This window comes from Mytilus trossulus, unplaced genomic scaffold, assembly GCF_036588685.1.
Source record: "Mytilus trossulus isolate FHL-02 unplaced genomic scaffold, PNRI_Mtr1.1.1.hap1 h1tg000110l__unscaffolded, whole genome shotgun sequence".
In the NCBI taxonomy this organism is placed as follows: Eukaryota; Metazoa; Mollusca; class Bivalvia; order Mytilida; family Mytilidae; genus Mytilus; species Mytilus trossulus.
Window position 1 is genome coordinate 2,026,825 of NW_026963297.1, and position 27,510 is coordinate 2,054,334.

Below are 27,510 nucleotides of genomic sequence, written 5' to 3' on the forward strand. Positions count from 1 at the left end.
TTTTTATGTAGGTTCAAAGATTTAGTCCGTCAGTCTTATTACCGTATAGCGGGTTATTTTCGCGGGTGTAAAATTTCGTGATTTTCATTGAACAAGGTATACGAAATATTTTAGCGGTTATTATTTTGGCGGATGAAAACTTGTATTAATACCTTTGCATGTACACCTTTAATTTGGCGGAATTTATTTTTGCGATTTTCTTCTATCCGCGAAAATAAGCGAAAATTTACACCCCGCGAAAATAACCCGCTATACGGTACCTTACAGTCTACCTTACACTTACAGAAAAGTTAATAAAAAATGTTCTACGGCAATACTTGTGTCTGCATTAGATGCAAAGGGAAGCTGGGTAGCTGAGGTGTACTGGAGAAGAAACACAAGGTGTTCTTCGGCACAGTTTTTGTTTTGGAACGTAGGTCCAAATTTAGGAACAGACACCCAACACCCGCTACCTTACAGAAAAGTTAATAAAAAATATTGTACGGCAATACTTTTGTCCGCACTAGGTGCAAAGGAAGGTCGGGTAACTGCGGTTTACTTGAGAATAAACACAGTGTGTTCTTCGGCTTAGTTTATTTTTTTGAAAGAAAGTGCAAAATTGATGTCGGACACCCTACCCCATCACCTAACAGAAAAATTATTAAAAAAAATATTGAAGTCAAATAATTGTCCGCAATAGACACAAAGGGAAGCTGTGTAGCTGTGGTCTACTTCAGAAAAAAACACAGTGTATTTTACGGCTTAGTTTATTGTTTTTTATGTAGGTTCAAAGATTTAGTCCGTCAGTCTTATTACCTTACAGTCTCCCTTACACTTACAGAAAAGTTAATAAAAAATGTTCTACGGCAATACTTGTGTCTGCATTAGGTGCAAAGGGAAGCTGGGTAGCTGAGGTGTACTGGAGAAGAAACACAAGGTGTTCTTCGGCACAGTTTTTTTTTTTGGAACGTAGGTCCAAATTTAGGAACAGACACCCAACCCCGCTACCTTACAGAAAAGTTAATAAAATATATTGTACGGCAATACTTTTGTCCGCACTAGGTGCAAAGGAAGGTCGGGTAACTGTGGTTTACTTGAGAATAAACACAGGGTGTTCTTCGGCTTAGTTTATTTTTTTGAAAGAAAGTGCAAAATTGATTTCTTACACCCTACCCCATCACCTAACAGAAAAATTAGTAAAAAAAATATTGACGTCAAATAATTAACCGCAATAGGCACAAAGGTACGCTGTGTAGCTGTGGTCTACTTCAGAAAAAAAACACAGTGTGTTTTACGGCTTAGTTTATTGTTTTTTATGTAGGTTCAAAGATTTAGTCCGTCAGTCTTATTACCTTACAGTCTACCTTACACTTACAGAAAAGTTAATAAAAAATGTTCTACGGCAATACTTGTGTCTGCATTAGGTGCAAAGGGAAGCTGGGTAGCTGAGGTGTACTGGAGAAGAAACACAAGGTGTTCTTCGGCACAGTTTTTTTTTTGGAACGTAGGTCCAAATTTAGGAACAGACACCCAACCCCGCTACCTTACAGAAAAGTTAATAAAAAATATTGTACGGCAATACTTTTGTCCGCACTAGGTGCACAGGAAGGTCGGGTAACTGTGGTTTACTTGAGAATAAACACAGGGTGTTCTTCGGCTTAGTTTATTTTTTGAAAGAAAGTGCAAAATTGATGTCGTACACCCTACCCCATCACCTAACAAAAAAATTAGTAAAAAAAATATTGACGTCAAATAATTAACCGCAATAGGCACAAAGGTACGCTGTGTAGCTGTGGTCTACTTCAGAAAAAAAACACAGTGTGTTTTACGGCTTAGTTTATTGTTTTTTATGTAGGTTCAAAGATTTAGTCCGTCAGTCTTATTACCTTACAGTCTACCTTACACTTACAGAAAAGTTAATAAAAAATGTTCTACGGCAATACTTGTGTCTGCATTAGGTGCAAAGGGAAGCTGGGTAGCTGAGGTGTACTGGAGAAGATCCACAAGGTGTTCTTCGGCACAGTTTTTTTTTGGAACGTAGGTCCAAATTTAGGAACAGACACCCAACCCCGCTACCTTACAGAAAAGTTAATAAAAAATATTGTACGGCAATACCTTTGTCCGCACTAGGTGCAAAGGAAGGTCGGGTAACTGTGGTTTACTTGAGAATAAACACAGGGTGTTCTACGGCTTAGTTTATTTTTTTGAAAGAAAGTGCAAAATTGATGTCGGACACCCTACCCCATCACCTAACAGAAAAATTATTAAAAAAACTATTGACGTCAAATAATTGTCCGCAATAGACACAAAGGGAAGCTGTGTAGCTGTGGTCTACTTCAGAAAAAAACACAGTGTGTTTTACGGCTTAGTTTATTGTTTTTTATGTAGGTTCAAAGATTTAGTCCGTCAGTCTTATTACCTTACAGTCTACCTTACACTTACAGAAAAGTTAATAAAAAATGTTCTACGGCAATACTTGTGTCTGCACTAGGTGCAAAGGGAAGCTGTGTAGCTGAGGTGTACTGGAGCAGAAACCAAAGGTGTTCTTCTGCACTGTTTTTTTGGAACGTAGGTCCAAATTTAGGAACAGACACCCAACCTGCTACCTTACAGAAAAGTTAATAAAAAATATTGTACGGCAATACTTTTGTCCGCACTAGGTGCAAAGGAAGGTCGGGTAGCTGTGGTTTACTTGAGAATAAACACAGGGTGTTCTTCGGCTGAGTTTATTTTTTTTAAAGAAAGTGCAAAATTGATGTCGGACACCCTACCCCAACACCTAACACAAAAATTAATAAAAAAAATATTGACGTCAAATAATTGTCCGCAATAGGCACAAATGGAAGCTGTGTAGCTGTGGTCTACTTCAGAAAAAAAACAAAGTGTGTTTTACGGCTTACTTTATTGTTTTTTATGTAGGTTCAAAGATTTAGTCTGTCAGTCTTATTACCTTACAGTCTACCTTACACTTACAGAAAAGTTAATAAAAAATGTTCTACGGCAATACTTGTGTCTGCACTAGGTGCAAAGGGAAGCTGGGTAGCTTTGGTATACTGGAGAAGAAACCCAAGGTGTTCTTCCGCACAGTTTTTTTGGAACGTAGGTCCAAATTTAGGAACAGACAGCCAACCCCGCTACCTTACACAAAAGTTAATAAAAAATATTGTACGGCAATACTTTTGTCCCCACTAGGTGCAAAGGAAGGTCGGGTAGCTGTGGTTTACTTGAAAAAAAAACACAGGGTGTTCTTCGGCTGAGTTTATTTTTTTGAAAGAAAGTGCAAAATTGGTGTCGGACACCCTACCCCAACACCTAACACAAAAATTAATAAAAAAAATATTGACGTCAAATAATTGTCCGCAATAGGCACAAAGGGAAGCTGTGTAGCTGTGGTCTACTTTAGAATAAACACAGTTTGTTCTACGGCTTAGTTTATCGTTTTTTAAGTATGTTCAACGATTGAGTCGGACAATTTTATTACCTTACAGTCTACCTTACAGAAAAGTTAATAAAAATGTTCTACGGCAATACTTGTGTCTGCACTAGGTGCTAAGGGAAGCTGGGTAAATAGTTATCAAAGTTACCAGGATTATAATTTAGTACGCAAGACGCGCGTTTCGTCTACATAAGACTCATCAGTGACGCTCATATCAAAATATTTATAAAGCCAAACAAGTACAAAGTTGAAGAGCGTTGAGGATCCAAAATTCCAAAAAGTTGTGCCAAATACGGCTAAGGTAATCTATGCCTGGAATAAGAAAATCCTTACTGAGGTGTACTGGAGAAGAAACCCAAGGTGTTCTTCGGCACAGTTTGTTTTTAACGTAGGTCCAAATTTAGGTGCAGACACCCAACCTCACTACCTTACTAAGAAGTTAATAAAAATTGTTGTACGGCAATACTTTTGTCCGCACTAGGTGCAAAGGAAGGTAGGGTAGCTGTGGTTTCCTATAAAAAAAACACATGGTGTTCTTCGGCTTAGTTTATTTTTTTTTAAAGAAAGTGCAAAGTTGGTGTCGGACACCCTACCCCATCATCTTAAAGAAAAATTAATAAAAAAAATATTGACGTCAATTACTTGTCCGCAATAGGCACAAAGGGAAGCTGTGTAGCTGTGGTCTACTTTAGAAAAAACACAATGCGTTCTTCGGCTTAGTTTATTGTGTGTTATGTAGGTTCAAGGATTGAGTCGGACAGTCTTCTCACCTTAAAGTCTTCCATGCAGAAAAGCTAATAAAAAATGTGCAAAGGGAAGCTGGGTAGCTGGGGTATACTGGAGAAGTCCACCAAGGTGTTCTTCCAAACAGTTTGTTTGGAACGTAGGTCCAAATTTAGGAACAGACACCCAACCTTACTACCTTACAGAAAAGTTAATAAAAAATGTTGTACGGCAATACTGTTGTCCGCACTAGGTGCAAAGAAAGGTCGGGTAGCTGTGGTATACTTGAGCAAAAACACAGGGTATTCTTCTGCTTAGTTTTTTTTTTAAAGAAAGTGCAAAGATGGTGTCGGACACCCTACCCCACTACCTTACAGAAAAATTAATAAAAAAAATATTGACGTAAAATAATTGTCCGCAATAGGCCCACAGGGAAGCTGTGTAGCTGGGGTTAACTTGAGAAAAAACACAGTGTGTTCTACGGCTTAGTTTATTGTTTTTCAAGTAGGTTCAAAGATTGAGTCGGACAGTCTAATTACCGTACAGTCTACCTTACAGAAAAGTTAATCAAAATGTTCTACGGCAATACTTGTGTCTGCACTAGGTGCAAAAGGAAGCTTGGTAGCTGAGGTGTACTGGAGAAGAAACCCAAGGTGTTCTTCGGCACAGTTTGTTTTTAACGTAGGTCTAAATTTACGGTCAGACACCAAACCCCGCTAACTTACAGAAAAGTTAATAAAAAATATTGTACGGCAATACTTCTGTCCGCACTAGGTGCAAAGAAAGGCCGGATTGCTGTGGCTTACTTGAGAAAAAACACAGGGTGTTCTACGGCTTACTTTAGTCTTTTTAAAAGAAAGTGCAAAGTTGGGGCCGGACATCCTACCCCACTACTTTACAGAAAAAAAAATAGACAAGTAAATAGAAATGTTCTACGGCAATACTGTTGTCCGCACTAGGGGAAAAGAGAAGCTTTTTTAAAAGTCCAAAGTTGGGGGTCGGACACCCTACCAAACTCTCACAGAAAAGTAAATATAAAATGTTATACAGCAAAACTTTTGTCCGCAATGCTGTAAAGGGGAGCTGGGTAACTGAGGTCAACTTGAGTTAAGATTCATGGTGTTTGTCGTCTGATCTTTTTTTATAAGGAAGTCCAAAGTTGGGGGCAGACACTCTACCCTACCCTTACAGAAAAGTTAATAGAAAAACGTTCTTCGGCAATACTTTTGTCTTCACAAGTGGTAAAGGGAAGCTGGGTAACTGAGGTATTCTTGAGAAAACAAATCTAAGGTGTTTTTCGACTTACATTTTGATTAAGTAGTCCAAAGTTGGGATCGTTCCCAACTCTTATAGAAAAAAAAAAATCTTTGTCAATACTTTTGTCTGCATGAGACCCAAAGGGAAGCTGAGTAGATGAGATGTACTTAAGAAAAAATCTAGGCTGTTGTTCGGCTTAGTTAGGGTTGAACACCCTACCCCACCTTTACACAAAAGTTAACAAAATAATGTTCTTCGGCAATGTCTGCACTAGGTATAAAGGGAAACAGGGTTACTGTGGTCTAAATGGAAAACATCCAGGGTGGTTTTCGGATTCTTTTTTTCAGTACTACGGTAATCATTTTGTCCGATTAAATGCAAAGAGAGGCTGGGTAGCTGCGGTCTACCTGAGAATAAAAATCCGGGGTGTTGTTTTGTGTTCTGTTTTAAGTAGGTCCAAAGTTGGGGTTGACACCCTTTCCAATTCTTACAGAAAAGTGTTAAACACAATGTTAAACTGCCATACTTTTCACAGCACAAGGTGCAAATTACAGAAAAGTTATTAAATAAATATTCTTCGGCAATGCTTTTGTCCGCAACAGATGTAAAGGGAAGCTGGTTAACTGAGATATACTTGAAAAAATGCAATGGTGTTTAACGGTTTATTTTTTTATTTTTTTTTGTAAAGTAGGTCCAAAGTTGGGACAGGACATCGCTCCCAACTCTTACAGAAAAGTTACTAAAAATATTCTTTGGCAATTTTTTTGTCCGTACTAGGTTGAAAATAAATCTAGGTAGCTAAAGTCTACTTGAATAAAATCAAGGGTGTTTTACGGTTTATTTTGTTTTTAAAGTAGGTCCAAAGTTGGGACCGGATATCGTTCCCACATGTTACAGAAAAATGTTCTACGGCACCTCTTTTGTCTCACTAGGTGCAGAGAGAAGCTAGGTTGCTGAGGTCTGTCTGAGAAAAAGTTCAGGATGTTCTTCGGCTTAGTTTTTTTCCAAGTATGTCTAACGTAGGGGTCTGACACCCTCTCCAACCCTTACAGAAAAATTAATAAACAAACGTTCTTCGGCAATGCATCTGTCTGCACGATGCGCAAAAGGGAAGTAAGGTAGATGAGGTGTACCTGAGAAAACAAATCCAGGGTATAGTTTGATTTATTTTTTTATTATTAAACTAGATCCAGAGTTAGGGTCGAACACCCTACCCCCACCTTACAGAAAAGTTAATAAAAAAAGTTCTACGGCAAGACTGTTGTTCGTACTAGATGAAAAGGGAAGCTTCGTAGCTATCTACTTGAAAAAAAATCCAGGGTTTTGTTCGGCTTGAAGTTTTTTTTTTAAGTAGGTCCAAACCTTGTAAAAGTCGCCGAAAGTTTTTGTTCTTCTGTTTAAAGATTATTCCACAAGTTGAGAAATTCTCCTGAAATTAATAATAAAAAATAGTCAATAATTGAATCCTAAATAAATGAAGTACTAGGTAATCAATGTACAACAGAAGACCGTGTATATTTACGCCAAAAAATGGCATTTTTAACAGAAAAAAATGAATATAGCAAATTGCTCTTCACACTTTAAACATAAGGCAAAACTCTTTTGAAGTGACTTTTGAAAAATCATTTTCTTAATGATATTTGAAATTTGTTATCTATATGGATTTTTTTTTTTTTTTATTTCACGAGGATATTAAAAAAAGATAAAATTTCAACAGTTTGAATACATCAAATGATTTGCAGATGCTTGTTTTAGAAAGGAAAAATAATATAAGTTCATTTCAGAAGTGAAATTGGAATTGCTGACATTAAGTATTTTGTAATTTGACTTAAAAGATTGAAAAATGAAAAAATGCATGTTTCATTTTGAATTCAAATTATTTCGCAATATAAAAATTTAAAAGGATGATCAAAACTGCATAATTTTTTTTAATTTTTAATGAGTAGATCTAGAATGAAATGAAATTTGTTTCAATATATGTGTTTTAAATATTCAAATTGTCGACAGTATTTTAAAACATCTTGAAGAACTTGTTAATTATGTATACGTGTGCACTATGTGTGTATCACCTAATTTTGAACATGAGAAATATACTAAAAGGTACAATTATGACCAAAAAGATGTGAATTTTTATTAATTAGTTTACCCGCAAAACACACGACAGAATACCTACACGTGTCTGGAACATGACAATTATCCTTAAATGTGTATATTAAGAATGGAAATGTGGAACGTGTAACAAAGGCAACAACCCGATCAAAAGGCAAAAAAGAGCTCAAGATCACCAATCGGTCTTCAACACAGCGGGAAATTTCTGCGACCGAAGGCGGACTTCATGCAGCTGACCCCTTAACATGTGTACGTATGCATTGAAGATAGAAGTTACACACAAGTCCAATATTTAGAAAACAATTAATTCAATTGACAACACATAAACAAGACTAACAAAAGACGGAGGCTCCTGACTTGGACATACATATGTATTGTTAGACCATCTAACACCTCTAAACAATGTAGAATAAACATAGACACGAAATCACGCACAGTAAAACTCAGAGTCAGATATCTTATTGGCCGAAAACCACAATTAATGATCCCGCTTTTCGTTGTCTACGAATATAGTTCCCTTTAATAATAGTGTATTTTGTCTTTATTTTTTTCTTTCCCTTCTTCAGATTTCTTAGTTTTTCTGGGGTGGAAATGATAGAAGAGAGCTTAAATAAAACTTTTGGATTTTTCATTTTAACTGATGTTTATATGGAAATAGTGATTAGGCCAGGTACAAAAAGGGTATAATTACACTTTTCGGAACATCTCTTGAATTGCCTAAGGGGTATGGATGTGTATTTACCAAATTTGTATGATGTATACTTGATATTTTTGTATTGACGTACTGTGCATTACACACACACACACAAAACAAAAAAAATAGATTTGTTTTTAATGCGACAAAACGTTATAAAGAAATGATAGAGGAATTAATTGTGGTCTCGGGCCTAATAGATTTCAAAACTAAGCTAAATGACAATGATACATACATACATTAACAACAGACTACTATCAATTACTGAAATGCCCGTTCCAGACATAAATTAATCTGATTGAAAGAGGTTGTCTTCATCAACTGAATTTCTAGCATAATCTCTCTCATTCGGGGTTTTTGTATGATATCATCATAAAATATGTGAAAAGAACATAAACCGTTTTATGCCAACAACTTGTTTTATAATAAATTTGTGTATTTACAATGCAAAAACCATATGTCATTGAGTAAATAAATATTCATACTAAAATATGCCATTCTTATGGACAGTATCGTAACTGTATCCCTTTTGAATAAGCCTGTTTGGTTAGGTTTTGAGGTGAATGCCGACATATTTGTGTTTTGTATGTTTTGTATAGAATATTACCGTTACAGAATAAGATTTGATGTGTACATTTGAACATATAACATGTCTGTGTGTTGATGTGCATTTTTTTGGCGAATGGTGTCATTGTACCGTTGATACAATTTAGTGAATGTAATGACTAGTTTGCGATACAGAAAACCATGGTGTAATATATTTTAGTAATACAGAGATTGATGTCGTTAAAATCAAATACATATACTACATTACTTGTTCTGACATCGAACTCGGACTTCTTTTGAAATGAGCATTACTGTGCGCATTGATGTGTGTTTGTTGACTAGAGGTATATTAAAGATTCATTGGTGGCCTTTGGCTGTTGTCTGCACTTTGGTCGAATTGCTGTCTCTTTTGCGCATTACCCATTTCTATTCTCAATGTTATCATATATATAATATATTAATACTACTCATGTTCGGAATAAGTTTTCTTTTTTCAATTTATAATGTCAAAATATAAAATATAAAATGATCCATATTGGAGCATTTTTCATTTTTCAATATTTGATGTCAAATTGAAAAATGCTCCACTTTGGAGCATTTTTCATTTTCAATATGTAAAGTCAAATCAAAAAATGCTTAAGGTCAGCAATTTTAATATATACTTTTTACAATGAAATTAAAATATATTTTTTTCTTAAACAAGTATTTACAAATGTTTTATTAATTTAAACTGTTGAAAAATTAAATCATTTTAACACAAACTTATTTTTTTTTAAATATCCTCATGAAATCAAAATGTGTAATCTCATGAATATTACAAATTTCAAATCGCATTCAAGAAAAGATTTTTATGAGTTGATGTCAAAAGATGTTTGTTACATATTTCCAAACAATGAACTTAAAAAATTGCAGACTAATTGACTGAACTATGAACTTACCATTTTACTTTTCTACATTGGTTAGAGGTATAGGGGGAGGGTTGAGATCTCACAAATATGTTCAACCCCGCCGCATTTCTGCGCCTGTCCCAAGTCAGGAGCCTCTGGCCTTTGTTAGTCTTGTATTATTTTAATTTTAGTTTCTTGTGTACAATTTGGAAATTAGTATGGCGTTCATTATCACTGGGCTAGTATATATTTGTTTAGGGGCCAGCTGAAGGACGCCTCCGGATGCGGGAATTTCTCGCTACATTGAAGACCTGTTGGTGACCCTCTGCTGTTGTTTTTTGTTTAGTCGGGTTGTTGTCTCTTTGACACATTCCCCATTTCCATTCTCAATTTTATTATGTTTGTTGAAAGCGTCATTTGATAAAAGTCTTTACTTATTCTTTTTTTATTATACTTTGTCACTTGTTTCGACTTTTTAAAGACTCTCCTTGCAGTAGAAGAAAAAAAAATCATTTCATTTGTAATTGCTTTTGGATAAGACCGTTTTGGGTGCATACCTTTTTTATTTGGTTTTCAGCAAAATTAAACCACATTTAATAGTGCCATTATATATTAGATAGAATGCATGTACAGTTGGTAATCTTGATCTTGATATATTGCTTTTTTCTAACAGTCAATCAAATTTACCTGTTTATAAAAGTCGCCAAACTTTTTCTTCTGATGTTGTGCGATTATTCCACAAGTTTGGAAATTCTCCTGAAATTAATAATAAAAAGAATCAATAATTGAAAATTAATGAAGTTAGTAATGTATGTACAATAGAAAATAGTGACCATACCAAACCAATGAACACCAACTGTCATATTCCTGACTTGGTACAGGCATTTTCTTTCTATAAAAAATGGTTGATTAAATTGATTTTAAAGCTTGTTAAACCTCTCCTTTGTATGACTGTCGTATTAAAATCCATTATATTGACAACGATTTGTGAACAAAACAAACAGGCATAACAGGTAAAAAATGTCAAAAATAGAGAAAAATTATCTTAATCCCTATAAAACAAACAAATATATTAACAAACATTTACCATTGCACAATAATACAATGATGGGATGTATAAGTACAAAGCCACATTATATATAAGAAAGAAACACAAAAAGGCATATAGACAAACAGACATATGGACAAAAAGTTATATAGACATATATGTTTTCGAATGCGTTTAAGACTAATTGTCTGAAAAATGACCCTACCATTGTTATGTTCATTGAAATAATTTTGTTATAACCGTGCTTATATATTTTTGTGCATACTTTTCCTCTAGTTTCATAGACTTTTTATAGACTCTCCTTGCAAAAGAAAACGTCATTTTATTCAGAATTGTTTATAGGAAAGACTATTTTACGTGCCTACTTTTTTCATAATTTTTTTTGCAATAGTGAACTACATTCAATAGTGCCGTTATATTAGGTAGACTAATAAAATTAACGGTACCAATTTTCTTGCACCAGATGCGCATTTCGACAATACATGTCTCTTCAGTGATGCTCGTGGCCAAAATATTTGAAATCCAAAGCTTATATAAAAGATGAAGAGCTATATTCCAAAAGGTCCAAAAAGTATAGCCAAATCCGTGAAAGGAATCAGAGCTTTGCACGAGGGAGATACATTTCTAAATTTATAATAATTTCTAATATTTTGTAACAGCAAATTTTAATAACACAAACAAATCCGTATTTCATGCCAGTACCGAAGTACTGGCTACTGGGTTGGTGATACCCTCGGAGACCAATAGTCCACCAGAAGAGGCATCGACCCAGTGGTAGTAATAAAATTAACGGTACCAATTTTCTTGCACCAGATGCGCATTTCGACAATACATGTCTCTTCAGTAATGCTCGTGGCCAAAATATTTGAAATCCAAAGCTTATATAAAAGATGAAGAGCTATATTCCAAAAGGTCCAAAAAGTATAGCCAAATCCGTGAAAGGAATCAGAGCTTTGCATGAGGGAGATACATTCCTAAATTTATAATAATTTCTAATATTTTGTAACAGCAAATTTTAATAACACAAAAAAATCCGTATTTCATGCCAGTACCGAAGTACTGGCTACTGGGTTGGTGATACCCTCGGGGACTTATAGTCCACCAGCAGAGGCATCGACCCAGTGGTAGTAATAAAATTAACGGTACCAATTTTCTTGCACCAGATGCGCATTTCGACAATACATGTCTCTTCAGTGATGATCGTGGCCAAACTATTTGAAAAAGCTTATATAAAAGATATAAATGTACAGTTGATTATCTTGATATTGATGTATAGTTTATTCTAACAGTCATTCGAATAAACCTTTTGAAAATGTCTCCAAATGTTTTGACCCTGATGTTGTTAGATCATTCCATAAGTTTGGAAATGCTCCTGAAATTAATAATAGGAAATAGTCAATGATTGCATATTAATGAAGATAGTAATCAAAGTACAATAGAAAATAATGACCATATCAAACCAATCAACATCAACTGTCATAATCATGACTTAGTACATGCATTTTCTTTTATAAAAACTGGTGGATTAAACCTGGTTTTAAAGCTAGTTAAACCTCTCACTTGTATGATTGTCTTATAAAAAAATTAACAAAACAAACCGACATAATAAGTAAAAATGTTAAAAATAGAGGCACAGCAGTGAACATTGTGTTATTATGTTAATCTCTATAAAACAAACAATAAAAGTCGCCAAAAGTTTTGATTCTTATGTTGTAAGGGTATTCCATAAGTTTGGAAATTCTACTGAAATTAATAATAAATAATAATAAAAGTCAATAATTGAATATCAATGCAGATAGTAATCATAATACAATGGAAAACAGTATACACTAACTTTGTATAAGTTCATTTATATTTTTTTACCAAAAAATTATCAGTAACCTCGAATGCAGATATATACGTTCGCATGTGTTTACGACCAATTGTCTGAAATATGAAGTTTCCATTGTTATGTTTATTGAAAGCATCTTTTCATGAAAGTGCTTATTTATTTTGGTGTATACCTTGTTACTAGTTTCGACTGTTTAAAACCTCTCCTTGAAAAGGAAAAAAACATCACTTTATTAGCATTTGCTTTTGGATAAGACTGTTTTACGAGCCTTATTTTTTAGGTAAATTTTTCAGCAAAAGTAGACGACATGCAATAGTGCCGTTATGTTAGGAAGAATAAATCTACAATTGATTATCTTGATTTCGACGATTTTCTTTTTTCTGACAGTCATTCGAATATACCTGTTTAAAAACTCGCCAAAAGTTTTGCTTCTGATGTTGTGAGATTATTCTACAAGTTTGAAAATTCTCCTGAAATTAATAATAAAAAGAGTCAATAATTGAATATTAATGAAGGAAGTTAGTAATGAACAATTGAAATACTAAATTTGTTGAAGTTCATCTATAGTTTTTTACAAAAAAAGTCAGCAACCCCGAATGCAGATATATGTGTTCGAATGCGTTTACGACTTCTTGTCTGAAAAATCAAATCATGATTGATATGATCATTGAAAGAATCTCTTTATAAAAGTGCTTATGAAGTGTTTGGCAAACCTTATCACTAGTTTCGATTTTATTCATTTAAGTTTTATTCCCTGTCATCATCATCATCATCATCATCATCATCATCATCATCATCATCATCATCATCATCATCATCATCATCTTCATCATCATCATCATCATCATCATCATCATCATCATCATCATCATCATCATCATCATCATCATCATCATCATCATCATCATCATCATCATCATCATCATCATCATCATCATCATCATCATCATCATCATCATCATCATCATCATCATCATCATCATCATCATCATCATCATCATCATCATCATCATCATCATCATCATCATCATCATCATCATCATCATCATCATCATCATCATCATCATCATCATCATCATCATCATCATCATCATCATCATCATCATCATCATCATCATCATCATCATCATCATCATCATCATCATCATCATCATCATCATCATCATCATCATCATCATCATCATCTTCGCCGTAGCCGTCCTCCTCCTCCTCCTCTATCCAAAATAACCTTGCTTCATTCTCCTGCGTTGTGTCGGCAATGATTACATTTTACACCACTGATAAAACAGTTTCTGACATGGGTCATTCTAGGATAGAAATTGACAACAAAATACCTGCAATAGTGAAAAAAAACCAAACAAATACAAAGACAATTTATAAATTGCATAAGGCCGAATTGCAATTTTAGATCAATCATTATCATTTATGCTTAGCGATAACCCTCCAAATTATATATGCACTTTATAATGTAAAAACAATTGATTGATTGTGTTGAATACCACTTTAGCACTTTTGCTCAATCTAGGCTATTCATTTTTATTGGTGGACGCGGGTATAAAGGAACTATGTATTGAGAGGCTACAAACTATAAGGTTAAGGAAGGGATGGGGAAGGGGTGAGCGAGGATGATATTTCAGAAAAAGACAGGACGAGTTTTGGGTAAAAAAAGTCAGTATGAGCAACTATGCCAAACAAAAAGGCTGAATAACAATTCATGTAAAAAAAGTCAGGATAACTTATAAAAAAGGCAGGACCGAATAGAGTAAACAATTAAAATGTAGAACTGAGATTACAAAAAGAAAAATGCAACACATACTTTTTCAACCTAGCCCCTTCCCCCTAAAAGTCAAATGGAAATTTATTTTTGCTTCATGATAGAGCGTTAAAGGTACAATGTTTGAGGATTGGGTACTTCATGTCGCAGCTGCTTAACATTACCACAAGTGGATCGCAAGTGCAAATATTATTAGTCGCTCATTCTAGAGAGGGGAATGTATGGTATCCCCCATTGGTAATGCTGGTTTGTCATTTTGAATATTTCAAATAATTTAGAAAAGTAGGTAAAACATTTTACCAAATAAAAGTTATAAAGAGAAAGAAATTACTCCAGACGGAAGGAAAAGGAATTTTCAGTCCTTCCAATGCAGGATATCATTCGGAACAAAATAAAAACGTTAGCAAGCCAGTCATAAGACTGGCTGGTGAAAATGAATATTCAGAATTAAAAAAATCAGCCGTCAAAAATACCTCCCAATCATGATTTTCAAATCGATATCAGTTCTCACTTTGGACTAATAACAAGTTAAATCTGAATATGTATATGCGGGTAGGAAGTTTGTATTTATATTTGTAACATTATCAATGACGAAGAACAAACAAAGAATATAAGTGAAATATAAAAAAAAAGATAAAGGTTCACAATATACATTCATTAGGACAGACCTAGTATGCTAATATTTTGTATAATAAACTTTCACTTGCAAATGCAAAATGAGAACTACAGTAGGTAACTGGTCCGGAATCCAAAAAAAAAGGGGGGATGTTGCCTATAACACTTAAGCAACGTTTGGAGTACGACATGTAAAGAGCGTATGCATTAACCATATAATGGTTGCTCCAAAAGTTGGGCCGAACACACATGAATCCGCTTCTGTCATTTGCGATAATACACCACAGGTGCAATATAAATTACTTGAGGATTATTATCAAGTAGTTTCAAAATCCAGCTTGTTACATTTCAAATTATCTGAAGAAATGCAGTTCTCAATTTGATCCTTCATAAACTTGAGCATGCATGACAAGCCTAAAAAGAATATTAGTGCATTTTCTCCAGCATGTCGTTATATAATATGAAACACATCGCGCTGAATAAAAAAAAAATCATTTAGTTTTTCCGGCAGCCGATCCAATTTGATTAAAAAGGGCAGGTGTAAGAGCTATACTAAACCACTTCATTTGTGTACAGGTGGAACGGCCACAGTTCTTTTTTTTTTATTTGCCTTGCCTAGTTTTATAGCGTTTGAATAAAGGAATCTTCACATCAATTTTCAAGTAAAATAGGTTATTGTGATTTCAGGAAGCCAAAAACCAGGACGATCCGATGTCATAGTGCACTAGCTCCTTTGATATGTATGGGAAATGTGACACTGTTTATCTATGTTTTTTTATGAATACAAGTTTGGAAGGAAATCCATGATAGACCCTTTTACCCCTGTTTTTGCCTTTGACGTACATTTTGGCCTTTATACAGAGAAAATCAACGTTGAGTTCAATATGAATTTTGCTGTGTATAAAGATTGGAATTTTCTTGAAAAGCCCTTAACGTCCCTGCGCAAACGTAAAACTGCAAAGAAGCGTACTATTAATATCAACTACCATATTCCTGACTTCGTACGGGACACTTTAAGAAAAGTGTGATATGGATTTTAAAACCTCCTGCTCATATTGCAATGCTGGAAATACCGCTAAAATGACAACAAACGTCATGTATAGTAAACATGTTTACAATTAGTTTAATGTAATGTACATTGGTTTCACATTAAATTTGTTCACATCTATACACCTGGTTTAATTACCTGTACATTAGATTTGTTCACACTTGTAAACTATATGTCATTTAAATGTTCATTACGTAGAACCGAATGCAAATGTTTGGACAACTTTTCTAGCAGTTAGGGAACAACCATTTGACTTCAAAAAAGGGGGAGGGGAATGGATCTTTCCTAGAAAAAAATTCTGATCCCCAATTTGATAAACAAAATAAATCTGAATCCAGAGCTTCCCCATACATTATAGTGTAAAAAAAAAAAGAAAAAAATATTGGAATGCTAGCATCGATAAAAAATGAATAAAAATGTTCGCGCGAAAAAAAAATCCCACTCAGACCCTCCCACCCTCCTTTTTGAAATTAAGTCGTTGCTCCTTTATGAACGCCATTTTGATGATTTGCAGTAGTTTGAATGTACTAAAGATGTATCGGTTACGCATTAGAAAACGTAGGCTGCGTCATTGTCATCTTACAGACGGAGAAAAAGGATTGAGATGATCACTACATTTCTATCTTTTATGTTTGTTTCTTTTTCTGTTGTTGGTATATGTTCTCCTATGAGTCTTTGGCAAACGGAGGGGATAAGGTTTTTTCTATATATTTCTAAGTGTATTTTGACGGATCTGAGAAACTAGACAAACAAAACAATTTATTTCACACTTTTTTTAGTAATGCATTTATGGGTGAATCGTTGTTTGAGTAAGACCAATGGCAAATATTTCTGTGTATGTCCAGTCAATTCCGGAAGAACTTTTCAAATGAATTATTTGTTCTGAAATGATGATGCTTTGAGTCTTGATAAGGGGTTAATAAAGCTGCGTGATGTGTTTTATTAACACCAAAACAAAAGTAAATACAAATGTTTCTGTAAAGAACTTTATAAATATTTGTTATAAATATCAATTTTTATTCAAAAATCGTTTCTTCTTTAAAAACATATGGCAAAATTGATGTTCTAAATGCCTAGTTTAGTGTACACTTAACCTACACAAGGTCTACATTGACTATTGTTTGCATGTAGGCAAAACATGATGTAAACTACATGTAAACATTGAGATTTATCAACTGGAACGTAATGTTGTTAAGTTTACGTGTGAGACACTAACACCACACAGAGTTTAGGTCAATGTAAACACGGCCTTATATCTTTGTCTATCAACTATTTTCTTTTATGTTGTTTTCATTTTTTCACAATTGTTTTCATCAATGTTGTTCTCGTCGGGACTTTTTTTTTTACATGTAACCTGCATATAGATATTCTGTCTCGTATTTAAAACATTATTTTAGGTTGCATTTCCTATCATGATTACCTTCAAATGTTTCTGCTTACAATGAGCCAATACAGACAAGATTTCAAAGAGGTAAATTTGACATTGAAACTTCAAAATGTTAAATGACGCCAGCATGAATCCGTTGACTGTTTTTGTTTTGTTTCAGACAGGACGATGGATTTGTTCCAATTGATGAAAACACAATCCTATTGTCATTTCTGGGATCATGATTTACTGAAAAAAGAATGATCCCCCGGTGTGTACTTACATGCATGACAAAACAGATATAACACCCCGGGTGTCGCATATACATCAGGATTATCTCATCCTAATGGAGCACATGAAAGCTGTCCGTTTCATGACGGGAATAATTGTTTAGCATACAAACAATGCCGTATTTGGCAAAACCTTTTCAACTTTAGATCTTCAGTGCTGTACAATTTTGTAATTTTTTTTCGTCACTGGTGAGTCTCGTGTGGACTAGACGCGTTTTTGGCGTATTGAATTTTAAACCTGATGCTTTTTGTTATCTATTAAACATGCTTTTCTTTGTCTAATATGTTCTGCTTTTTATTTGTATTGCATTCCTGTACTATGTTGTTTTCATTTCAATGTTATATTTAACTGTGCCATTAAAGTGCGAGGTTTGGCATGCCTTAAAACCAGGTTCAACCCACCACTTTTATTCCCCTTTAAAAGTGTCCTGTACCAAGTCAGGAAGATGGTCATTGTTATAATATTGTTCGTTTCTGTGTGTGTATTGCATCTTAACGTTGAGTCGTTTCTGTTTTCTCTTAATTTTGAGATAAGACGTGGCACGGTACTTGTCTATCCCATATTTATGTATTTGGTTTTGATGTTATATTTGTTATTCTCGTGGTGTATTGTCTGTTGCTTGGTCCGTTTCTGTGTGCTGTTGCGTTTCGGTGTTGTGTCGTTGTTCTCCTCTTATATTTAATGCGTTTCCCTCGGTTTTGGTTTGTTGCCCCGATTTTGTTTTTTGTCCATGGATTTATGAGTTTTGAACAGCGGTATACTACTGTTGCCTTTATTTACGTTTTCTATATCATGTATATTATTTGTTGTGTACTGTTTAATGTCTTGCTATCATGTTTTTTTCTACGACGGCATTGTCATGATTTCAAATTATCTGGAGTTTCTTTTATTGTGCTGTTTGGGTGTTGCCCTTTGTGCATGGTTTGACAAGAACCCATTGTTGCTTGCTTCCACTTCGTTCTGACTTTTGTAGATAGTGTTTCTCATTGTCAATTATTCCATATCACATACTACAATATTGCTTACTGTTTCTTATGATTATTTAAAGATTCTTTGGTGTATACAGCATGTACAATATCTGATCCTAATGATGACGTGATTTGGAAAATGGAATAAAAAAACGCAATTTTTCAAGACCATGAACAACACAAAGAAACAAAAAATACATTCGCAGGTAAAACATCATTTAACCCATTAATTACCTAACCCAGTCTCTGATCGGGATTATATAACATCCTATGTCTTAGATTTGCTTATATAACAATGATCTGACAAGATATCGTTGTATTTCTCTGTTGGTACTTCGAAATACCAAAAACGGAATGAAAGACAGTCTTTTTTTCTTTTCTATCAATCTGCTGTGTTTGCAGTTAAGATATTATAATCGATGATAAGTTGCAAATGAACTGATTTCATCAAATGTATTGGATAATAAAAGTACAAGATACAACTTTTGTTCCTTCATTTTATTATGTTAAAACTGTGTGATGACATTTGAATTGAACAAGCGTCTATAAAATATTGTCAAACATGAATTATATCCACTGTGGTATAAATCTCGTTAAAGAATTGTTAATGTAATGCACTTTGATATTCTGTTTATGTTCAGTCGTCATTAATGTATTGAGAATAAGATATGCATGGAACTATGTAACGTCTCCAAAACCATGAATCAAAACCATGAATATTATCTTGATTATATTTCCTTTTTGAACACTTAACATTTTTTCGGTCGGCAGAGCTTTTCCTTTGTAAGTGAACTAACAGCGATTTTGGCGTTTTTAGGTGTCTTCCACAACCAAACATAACACCTTCCACAGGAAAATTAGCAGGTAACCACTTTGTGAACGTAACTGTATTTGTTGAAGAAAACATTCCTCTTACCCTAGCTATTTTCTTTTGTTTTTATAAAAGTGGCCTTTAGTATGTCGATAGCCTCTGTCCATACTGCAATTTAAGAGCGTTGTTCATTGAAACATCCACACAGTGAATGGCATATTTTTTTTATTATTTTTTTTAAATTTAGTTTATATTGTGTTATTTTCTTAATATAATCAAGACGCAGTGTTTGTTCACCACAGGTATATGTTGTATTTTTCCTTATTTGGTATTTATAGCGGTATTATTTTTTCAGAAATATGTTACATAGATTATTGATGTGTAATATAAACAAGAGGCCGTATATAACCTTTATCGATCATCTGTTAATGTTGGCTGAAATCTTTCATCAATGATTATTTTTTATGTTCAATGCATATTAATGAGTGGCTTAATATTGTCATTTTTCCCCTGCTGTTTGAAGTACAAGGAAATAAGAAAAACAAAATGTATTCCTATTACACTGAAATTCATTCATTCAAAGTTAAGCTGAACTTGATTCGCCAGTTTCAAAGGAGAATATTTATTTTACAGTAAGCGAACTCAATTTTCAAATCATGAGAAATGGTCTTATAAGGGCAATAACGCCTTAAGGGGCCAATTGAGTATTTTGATCATATAGACCTATTTGTAGCACTTTGATGGACATGTTTGCTGTTAACAGTGTATCTATATTTATAATAATATTCAGGATGAAAATTGAAAACTGCAACATTTCCTTAATAACCATCAATGCAGGAACCAAAAAGCCAGATTCCCGATGTGGCTTATTATTTCAGAGCAGGTAGACCTTGACCTAATGAATACTTTATTTTCTTGTTTGATTTGCTCTGAACATTGCTAAATGCTTTAGTTATTGTGATTTAAGTAAAAACCTGTATTTTACCATATGTTCTATTTTTAGCCATGGCGGCCATGTTTTCAGAGAAAACAGAAAATAAAACAAACGCTTTATCCTAGATAACAACAGAACCATTCAGCTTCAACTTGGTTTAGATTGGTTTAGCAGTTTCAGAGGAGACGATGTTTTGAATGAGAAAACCTGATAAACAAATTGTTGAAAATTCTTTATAACTGTCATTAATTCCTTAATTAAGGATGTTCGCTTGTCATGTTTTGGAATTGTTGTCATATTTTCGCAATCCTCTGGTTTTATCCATTTGAACGCCTTAACAAATGTTGCCCATTGAACCCCATTTTTCTTTTTAGAAATCTTTTGCATGTATAATTATAAGCCATTTGTAAAAGTCTTATAAAATCTTATTTATTTTTTAATACTTTTTGAGAACTTTAACTTGTCACTAAAAAGCTATGAAAAATGGTTTATATTTCGAAAACAAGCACATTGACATCTATATATTTTTTAACTTTTTTGGTTCCGTAATTTATCCCCTATCAATCTATACTAGTTTTATGAAAAGCTATTTATATTGAAACTGAGTAGCGAACATCCTTAATGGTCAATTGACAATATTAGTCCTTAAACCCGATCATTTACAGATCTTACTATGTTCTATGTTTAGCCTGATATCCATGATGTTTTTTTACGAAATATAAAATAAAACACAAATTGCATTTTAAATACCATAAGGATCATCCAGCATAGGTTTAGTTGGAATATGTTGAGTAGATGTTTGAAATAGATTACACCGGACGGACGGCCAAAGCTCATATTTTATTTTAAAAAGTGAGCTAATAAGAAAACATGGACTGACTGGTGTCTATTTTGAATTAATGCAACAAAACAATATCGTTAACGATAATTTCCTGTCGTAATTGAATCGGCCTTTTCTATGAAAGTGATCTTACCAACATTTGTATAATAAGAAAAAAGTCATGGGATAACAGATCTATAGACATTTTAAATTAAAAAGAATACATGGAAGCAACCCTTTCTACTTTATAATCAAAACATTCATTTTTATTACCCCTCCGTGCCGCTAGCTAAGTAAATTTCTCTGAAACCTTGCGTTGATTTTTTTTTCGGTTAGTGTTGAAAAAGACATAGCATAATATTCATGATGCGTTTTCAAGCTTTAACTGATTAAATCATATCAGCAATTATTTAAGTAGTTTCAATAAACAGTAGACATTAAACAATGTTGACAAATGACATGTAAAACTGATTTTGTAAAATATTATGATTTAGAGTTATTGTTAACAGCTTAACGTATATCCTTCACGAAAGATATAGAATAAAAAACAAACATAATACATACGTGTTAAGTAGAGATCCGTTCAAGCGGCACTCCAATGATCATTTTATCGTATATGATATACACCGTACAAGTTCACGTAATAGTTAAGGGAAACAATGAAGTGGTGTTGTAAAAATAACATTCAATGTGTATCTTAATGTTTTAGTTTCCTACAAACCTTAAATCAGGGTCTGTGTTTTCATCACGTGGACGTTGAAAAGACACTCTGTCATCTGCACTGAGGAACTCCGACTCCATATGCTGCTGTAATATGTGTCGTTTATAATTATCTTTTGAATTAGAAATGGTTCTTGTGATATTCAAATGATGTATTCCTGCTTTTCCCCTTTCTAATTCGACAAGAAATGAAACACCACAACTCTTTACATTTCTATTATGTCCAACTAAATTATTCATATGTTTAGTATTGACTCCTTTCGAAACGAATTCGCCTACAGGATTTTTATTGTCAGAAACATCATTCACATTTGTTGCTAAGATGTATTGTGTTTCATTCGAAAAAGTTTTCAACGGTCTCTTCCACATTTTCAGAATCTGTATCCTCCGAAATATTTTCTTCCTCACTGCTCGTTATAGTCTCTTCTTCGGAACTGTCTGCCCATTCGGAATCAGTTTATATCCAAGGTGTGATGCCTGTTATATTTTTTCTATAGATGTGGTCTACTTGAGAAAAAAAACACAGGGTGTTCTTCGGCTTAGTTTATTTTTTTGAAATTAGGTGCAAAGATTGAATCGGACAGTCTACTTCACTACCTTACAAAAAAGTTAATAAAACATGTTCTACGTCAATACTTGTGTCCACACTAGGTGCAAAGGAAAGCTAGGTAGATGTGGTGTACTTGAGAATGAACACAGGGTGTTCTTCGGCTTAGTTTTTTTTTTAAATAGGTCCAAAGATTGAAATGGACAGTCTACTTCACTACCTTACACAAAAGTTAATAAAACATGTTTTACGTCAATACTTTTGTCCGCACTAGGCGCAAAGGGAAGCTAGGTTGCTCTGGTCTACTTGAGAAAAAACACCGGGTGTTCTTCGGCTTAGTTTTTTTTTTTTAAAGTAGGTCTAAAGATTGAATCGGACAGTCTACTTCCCTACCTTACAGAAAAGTTAACAAAACATGTTCCCCGTCAATACCTTTGTCCGCAATAGGAGCAAAGGAAAGCTAGGTAGATGTTGTGTCCTTGAGAGAAAAAACACACGGTGTTTTTCGGATTAGTTTTTTTTATTTTAAAATAGGTCAAACTATTGATTCGGACTGTCTACTTCACTACCTTACAGAAAAGTTAATAACACATGTTCTACGTCAACAATTTTGTCCGCACTAGGCGCAAAGGATAGCTGGATAGCTGTGGTCTACTTGCGAAAAAAAAACACAGGGTGTTCTTCGGCTTTTTATTTTCTTTCAGTAGGTCTGAAATTGGGGTCGGACACCCTACCCCATTTCCTTCCAGAAATATTAATAGAGGATGTTCTACGTCAATACTTTTGTCCGCACTAGGCGCAAAAGGAAGCTGGGTAGCTGTGGTCTACTTGAGAAAAACACAGGGTGTTCTTCGGCTTAGTTTATTTTTTTGAAACATGTTAAAGTAGGTCCAAAGATTAAATCGGACAGTCTACTTCACTACCTAACAAAAAAGTTAATAAAACATGTTCTACGTCAATACTTGTGTCCACACTAGGCGGAAAGGACAGCTAGATAGCTGTGGTGTACTTGATAAAAAACACAGGGTGTTCTTCGGCTTAGTTTATTATTTTTTAAATAGGTCCAAAGATTGAAATGGACAGTCTACTTCACTACCTTACAGAAAAGTTAATAAAACATGTTCTACTTCAATACTTTTGACCGCAACAGGCGCAAAGGGAAACTATGTAGATGTGGTGTACTTGAGAAAGAACGCACGGTGTTCTTCGGCTTAGTTAATTTTTTTGAAAGTAGGTCCAAAGATTGAGTCGGACAGTCTACTTCACTACCTTACAGAAAAGTTAATCAAACATGTTTTACGTCAATACTGTTGTCCGCACTAGCCGCAAAGGGAAGCTGGTAGCTGTGGTCTACTTGTGAAAAAACATAGGGTGTTCTTCCGCTTTTTTTGCTTTTTTTTTTTAGATAGGTCCAAAGATTGAAATGGACAGTCTACTTCACTACCTTACAGAAAAGTTAATAAAACATGCTCTTCGTCAATACTTTTGTCCGCACTAGGCGCAATGTACTTGAGAAAGAACACAGGGTGTTACTCCGCCTAGTTTCTTTTCTTTTTAAATAGGTCCAAAGATAGAGTCGGACAGTCTACTTCACTACCTTACAGAAGAGGTAATAACACATGTTCTACGTCAATACTTTTGTCCGCACTAGGCGCAAAGGGAAGCTGGATAGCTGTGGTCTACTTGACAAAAAACACAGGGTGTTCTTCGGCTTAGATTTGTTTTAAGGAGGCCAACAGACTGAGTAGGACAGTCTACTTTACCACCTTACAGAAAAGTTAATAAAACATGTTCTACGTCAATACTTTTGTCCGCACTAGGCGTAAAGGATAACTGAATAGATGTGGTCTACTTGAGAAAAAACACAGGGTGTTCTTCGGCTTAGTTTTTTTTAAAGTAGGTCCAGAGTTGGGTCGGACACCCTACCCCAGGAACTTACAGAAAAGTTAATAAAACCGTTCTACGTCAATACTTGTGTCCGCACTAGGCGGAAAGGAAAGCTGGGTAGCTGTGGTCTACTTGAGAAAAAAAACACAGGGTGTTATTCGGCTTAGTTTATTTTTTTGAAAGTAGGTCCAAAGATTGACTCGGACGGTTTACTTCCCTACCTTACAGAAAAGTTTATTAAAATGTTCTACGTCAAAACCTTTGTCCGCAATAGGTGCAAAGGAAAGCTAGGTAGATGTGGTCTACTTGAGAAAAAACACAGGGTGTTCTTCGGCTTAGTTTATTTTTATTAAAGTAGGCCCAAAGATTGACTCGGACAGTCTACTTCACTGCCTTACAGAAAAGTTAATAAAACATGTTCTACGTCAATACTTTTGTCCGCAATAGGCGCAAAGGTAAGCTGGGTTGCCGTGGTCTACTTGAGAAGAAACACAGGGTGTTCTTCGGCTTTTTATTTTCTTTCAGTAGGTCTGAAGTTGGGGCAGACACCCTACCCCATTTCCTTCCAGGAAAATTATTAGAGAATGTTCTGTGTCAATACTTTTGTCCACACTAGGCGCAAAGGGAAGCTGGGTAGCTGTGGTCTACTTGAGAAAAAAAAACACAGGGTGTTCTTCGGCTTAGTTTTTTGTTTTTATTTAAATAGGTCAAAAGATTGATTCGAACAGTCTACTTCACTACCTAACAGAAAAGTTAATAAAACATGTTCTACGTCAATACTTTTGTCCGCACTAGACGCAAAGGGAAGCTGGATAGCTGCGGTCTACTTGAGAAAAAACATAGGGTGTTCTTCGGCTTTTTTTGCTTTTTTAAATTTGGGACAAAGATTGAAATGGACAGTCTACTTCACTACCCTTCAGAAAAGTTAATAAAACATGCTCTACGTCAATAATGTTGTCCTCAATAGGCGCAAAACAAAGCTAGGTAGATGTGGTGTACTTGAGAAAGAACACACGGTGTTCTTCTGCTTAGTTTATTTTTTTGAAAGTAGGTCCAAAGATTGAGTCGAACAGTCTACTTCACTACCTTACAGAAAAGTTAATCAAACATGTTTTACGTCAAAACTGTTGTCCGCACTAGCCGCAATGGGAAGTTGGTAGCTGTGGTCTACTTGGGAAAAACACAGGGTGTTTTTTGCTTTTTTTGCTTTTTTTTTTAGATAGGTCCAAAGATTGAAATGGACAGTCTACTTCACTACCTTACAGAAAAGTTAATAAAACATGCTCTTCGTCAATACTTTTGTCCGCACTAGGCGCAATGGAAAGCTAGGTAGCTGTGGTGTACTTGAGAAAGAACACAGGGTGTTCTTCGGCCTAGTTTCTTTTCTTTTTAAATAGGTCCAAAGATAGAGTCGGACAGTCTACTTCACTACCTTACAGAAGAGTTAATAACACATGTTTTACGTCAATATGTTTGTCCGCACTAGGCGCAACGGGAAGCAGGATAGCTGTGGTCTACTTGACAATAAACACAGGGTGTGCTTCGGCTTATATTTTTTTTAAGTAGGCCAACAGACTGAGTCGGACAGTCTACTTCACTACCTTACAGAAGAGTTAATAACACATGTTTTACGTCAATATGTTTGTCCGCACTAGGCGTAAAGGATAGCTGAACAGATGTGGTATACTTGAGAAAAAACACAGGGTGTTCTTCGGCTTAGTTTTTTTTAAAGTAGGTCCAAAGTTGGGGTCGGACACCTTACCCCAGTAACTTACAGAAAAGTTAATAAAACTGCTCTACGTCAATACTTGTGTCCGCACTAGGCGGAAAGGAAAGCTGGGTAGCTGTGGTCTACTTGAGAAAAAAACACAGAATGTTCTTCGGCTTAGTTTATTTTTTGTAAAGTAGGTCCAAAGATTGATTTTGAGAGTCTACTTCACTACCTTACAAAAAAGTTAATAAAACATGTTCTACGTCAAGACTTTTGTCCGCACTAGGCGCAAAAGGAAGCTAGGTAGATGCGGTCTACTTGAGAAAAAACATAGGGTGTTCTTCGGCTTTTTTTGCTTTTTTTAAATAGCTCCAAAAATTGAATTGGACAGTCTACTTCACTACCTTACAGAAAAGTTAATAAAACATGCTTTACGTCAATAATTTTGTCCGCAATAGGCGCCAAGCGAGGCTGGGTTGCCGCGATCTACTTGAGAAGAAACACTGGGTGTTCTTCGGCTTTTTATTTTCTTTCAGTAGGTCTGAAGTTGGGGTCAGACACCCTACCCCATTTCCTTCCAGAAAAATTAATAGAAAATATTCTACGTCGATACTTTTGTTTGCACTAGGCGCAAAGGGAAGCTGGGTAGCTGTGGTCTACTTGAGAAAAAAACACAGGGTGTTCTTCGGTTTAGTTTTTTTGTTTTTGTTTAAATAGGTCAAAAGATTGAGTCGAACAGTCTACTTCACTACCTTACAGAAAAGTTAATAAAACATGTTCTACGTCAATACTTTTGTCCGCACTAGGCGTAAAGGATAGCTAAATAGATGTGGTCTACTTTAGAAAAAACCACAGGGTTTTCTTCGGGTTAGTTTATTTTTTTGTAAGTAGGTCCAAAAATTGAATAGGACAGTCTACTTCACTAATATACTTATAGGAAAATAAGGAAAACTCTCCAATATTAGTTTCATTTAGTCTTTGTTTAGATATTATAAAATAAACAATAATGTATTTTGAACCAGTGTATATAAAGTAAATTTCAGATGGTCCCTCAAGTTAAACTATTTTATCAAGTTATACAATAAACAATTTTAAAGAAAAATACAAACTCACCCAAATCTGAAATCATTTCCTTTTTTAATACACATAGAATAATTATAAGTAAGTCAGAAGTGCAATGCACACTTCACATTTGTGTCAGTCCATTTAACGAAATAAAATAGACCTTTTCTACCTGTGTTATACATCAGTAAATCAATCACCTTTCAAACACGAGTACTAATTGACCATGAAATGCACGCATTTAATTTTAACAAGTATCAACATTCAATTTGAACACTGTGATCTATTGAAGATTAGAACACTATATAATATAACAGTATATAATAAGGGTAAAATACAACATCACTTTAATATTCTCTACAATGGATAATTACCGTCATATTTTTTAAGAAATTAAAAAATTAAAACAACACAACACAACATGCTTTGTTTGTATACGTAACAAT

At 34.5% G+C, this 27,510-nt stretch overlaps 1 protein-coding gene and 1 long non-coding RNA gene across 2 annotated transcripts in view; both read right to left on the reverse strand.

The window, feature by feature from the left end:
- The window catches only part of LOC134700025 (uncharacterized), a 204,327-nt gene extending 177,092 nt beyond the window's left edge, over positions 1-27,235 (reverse strand). Inside the window, exons 1-5 of the long non-coding RNA XR_010103733.1 lie at positions 27,116-27,235; positions 12,912-12,980; positions 11,983-12,051; positions 10,319-10,387; positions 6,758-6,824 (exon numbers count right to left, since the gene is read on the reverse strand). This is a non-coding gene — a long non-coding RNA (uncharacterized LOC134700025). The remainder of the gene's footprint in view (positions 1-6,757; positions 6,825-10,318; positions 10,388-11,982; positions 12,052-12,911; positions 12,981-27,115) is intronic.
- On the reverse strand, positions 19,099-22,356 carry LOC134700064 (uncharacterized). Its single transcript, XM_063561438.1, has 2 exons — positions 21,859-22,356; positions 19,099-19,551 (listed from the first exon to the last, which is right to left on the reverse strand). The coding sequence occupies exons 1-2, from the start codon at positions 22,224-22,226 to the stop codon at positions 19,494-19,496; spliced, it is 426 nt and encodes a 141-aa protein (XP_063417508.1). The 5' UTR covers positions 22,227-22,356; the 3' UTR covers positions 19,099-19,493.
- Positions 27,236-27,510: the final 275 nt, after the last annotated feature.

Coding starts and splice junctions, on each gene's coding strand:
- LOC134700064 (XM_063561438.1), bottom strand. CDS start 22,226: ATGTGGAAGAGACCGTTGAAAACTTTTTCGAATGAAACACAATACATC. Junction 19,552..21,858: donor AACACAGACCCTGATTTAAG/GTTTGTAGGAAA, acceptor CTTAAATTGCAG/TATGGACAGAGGCTATCGAC.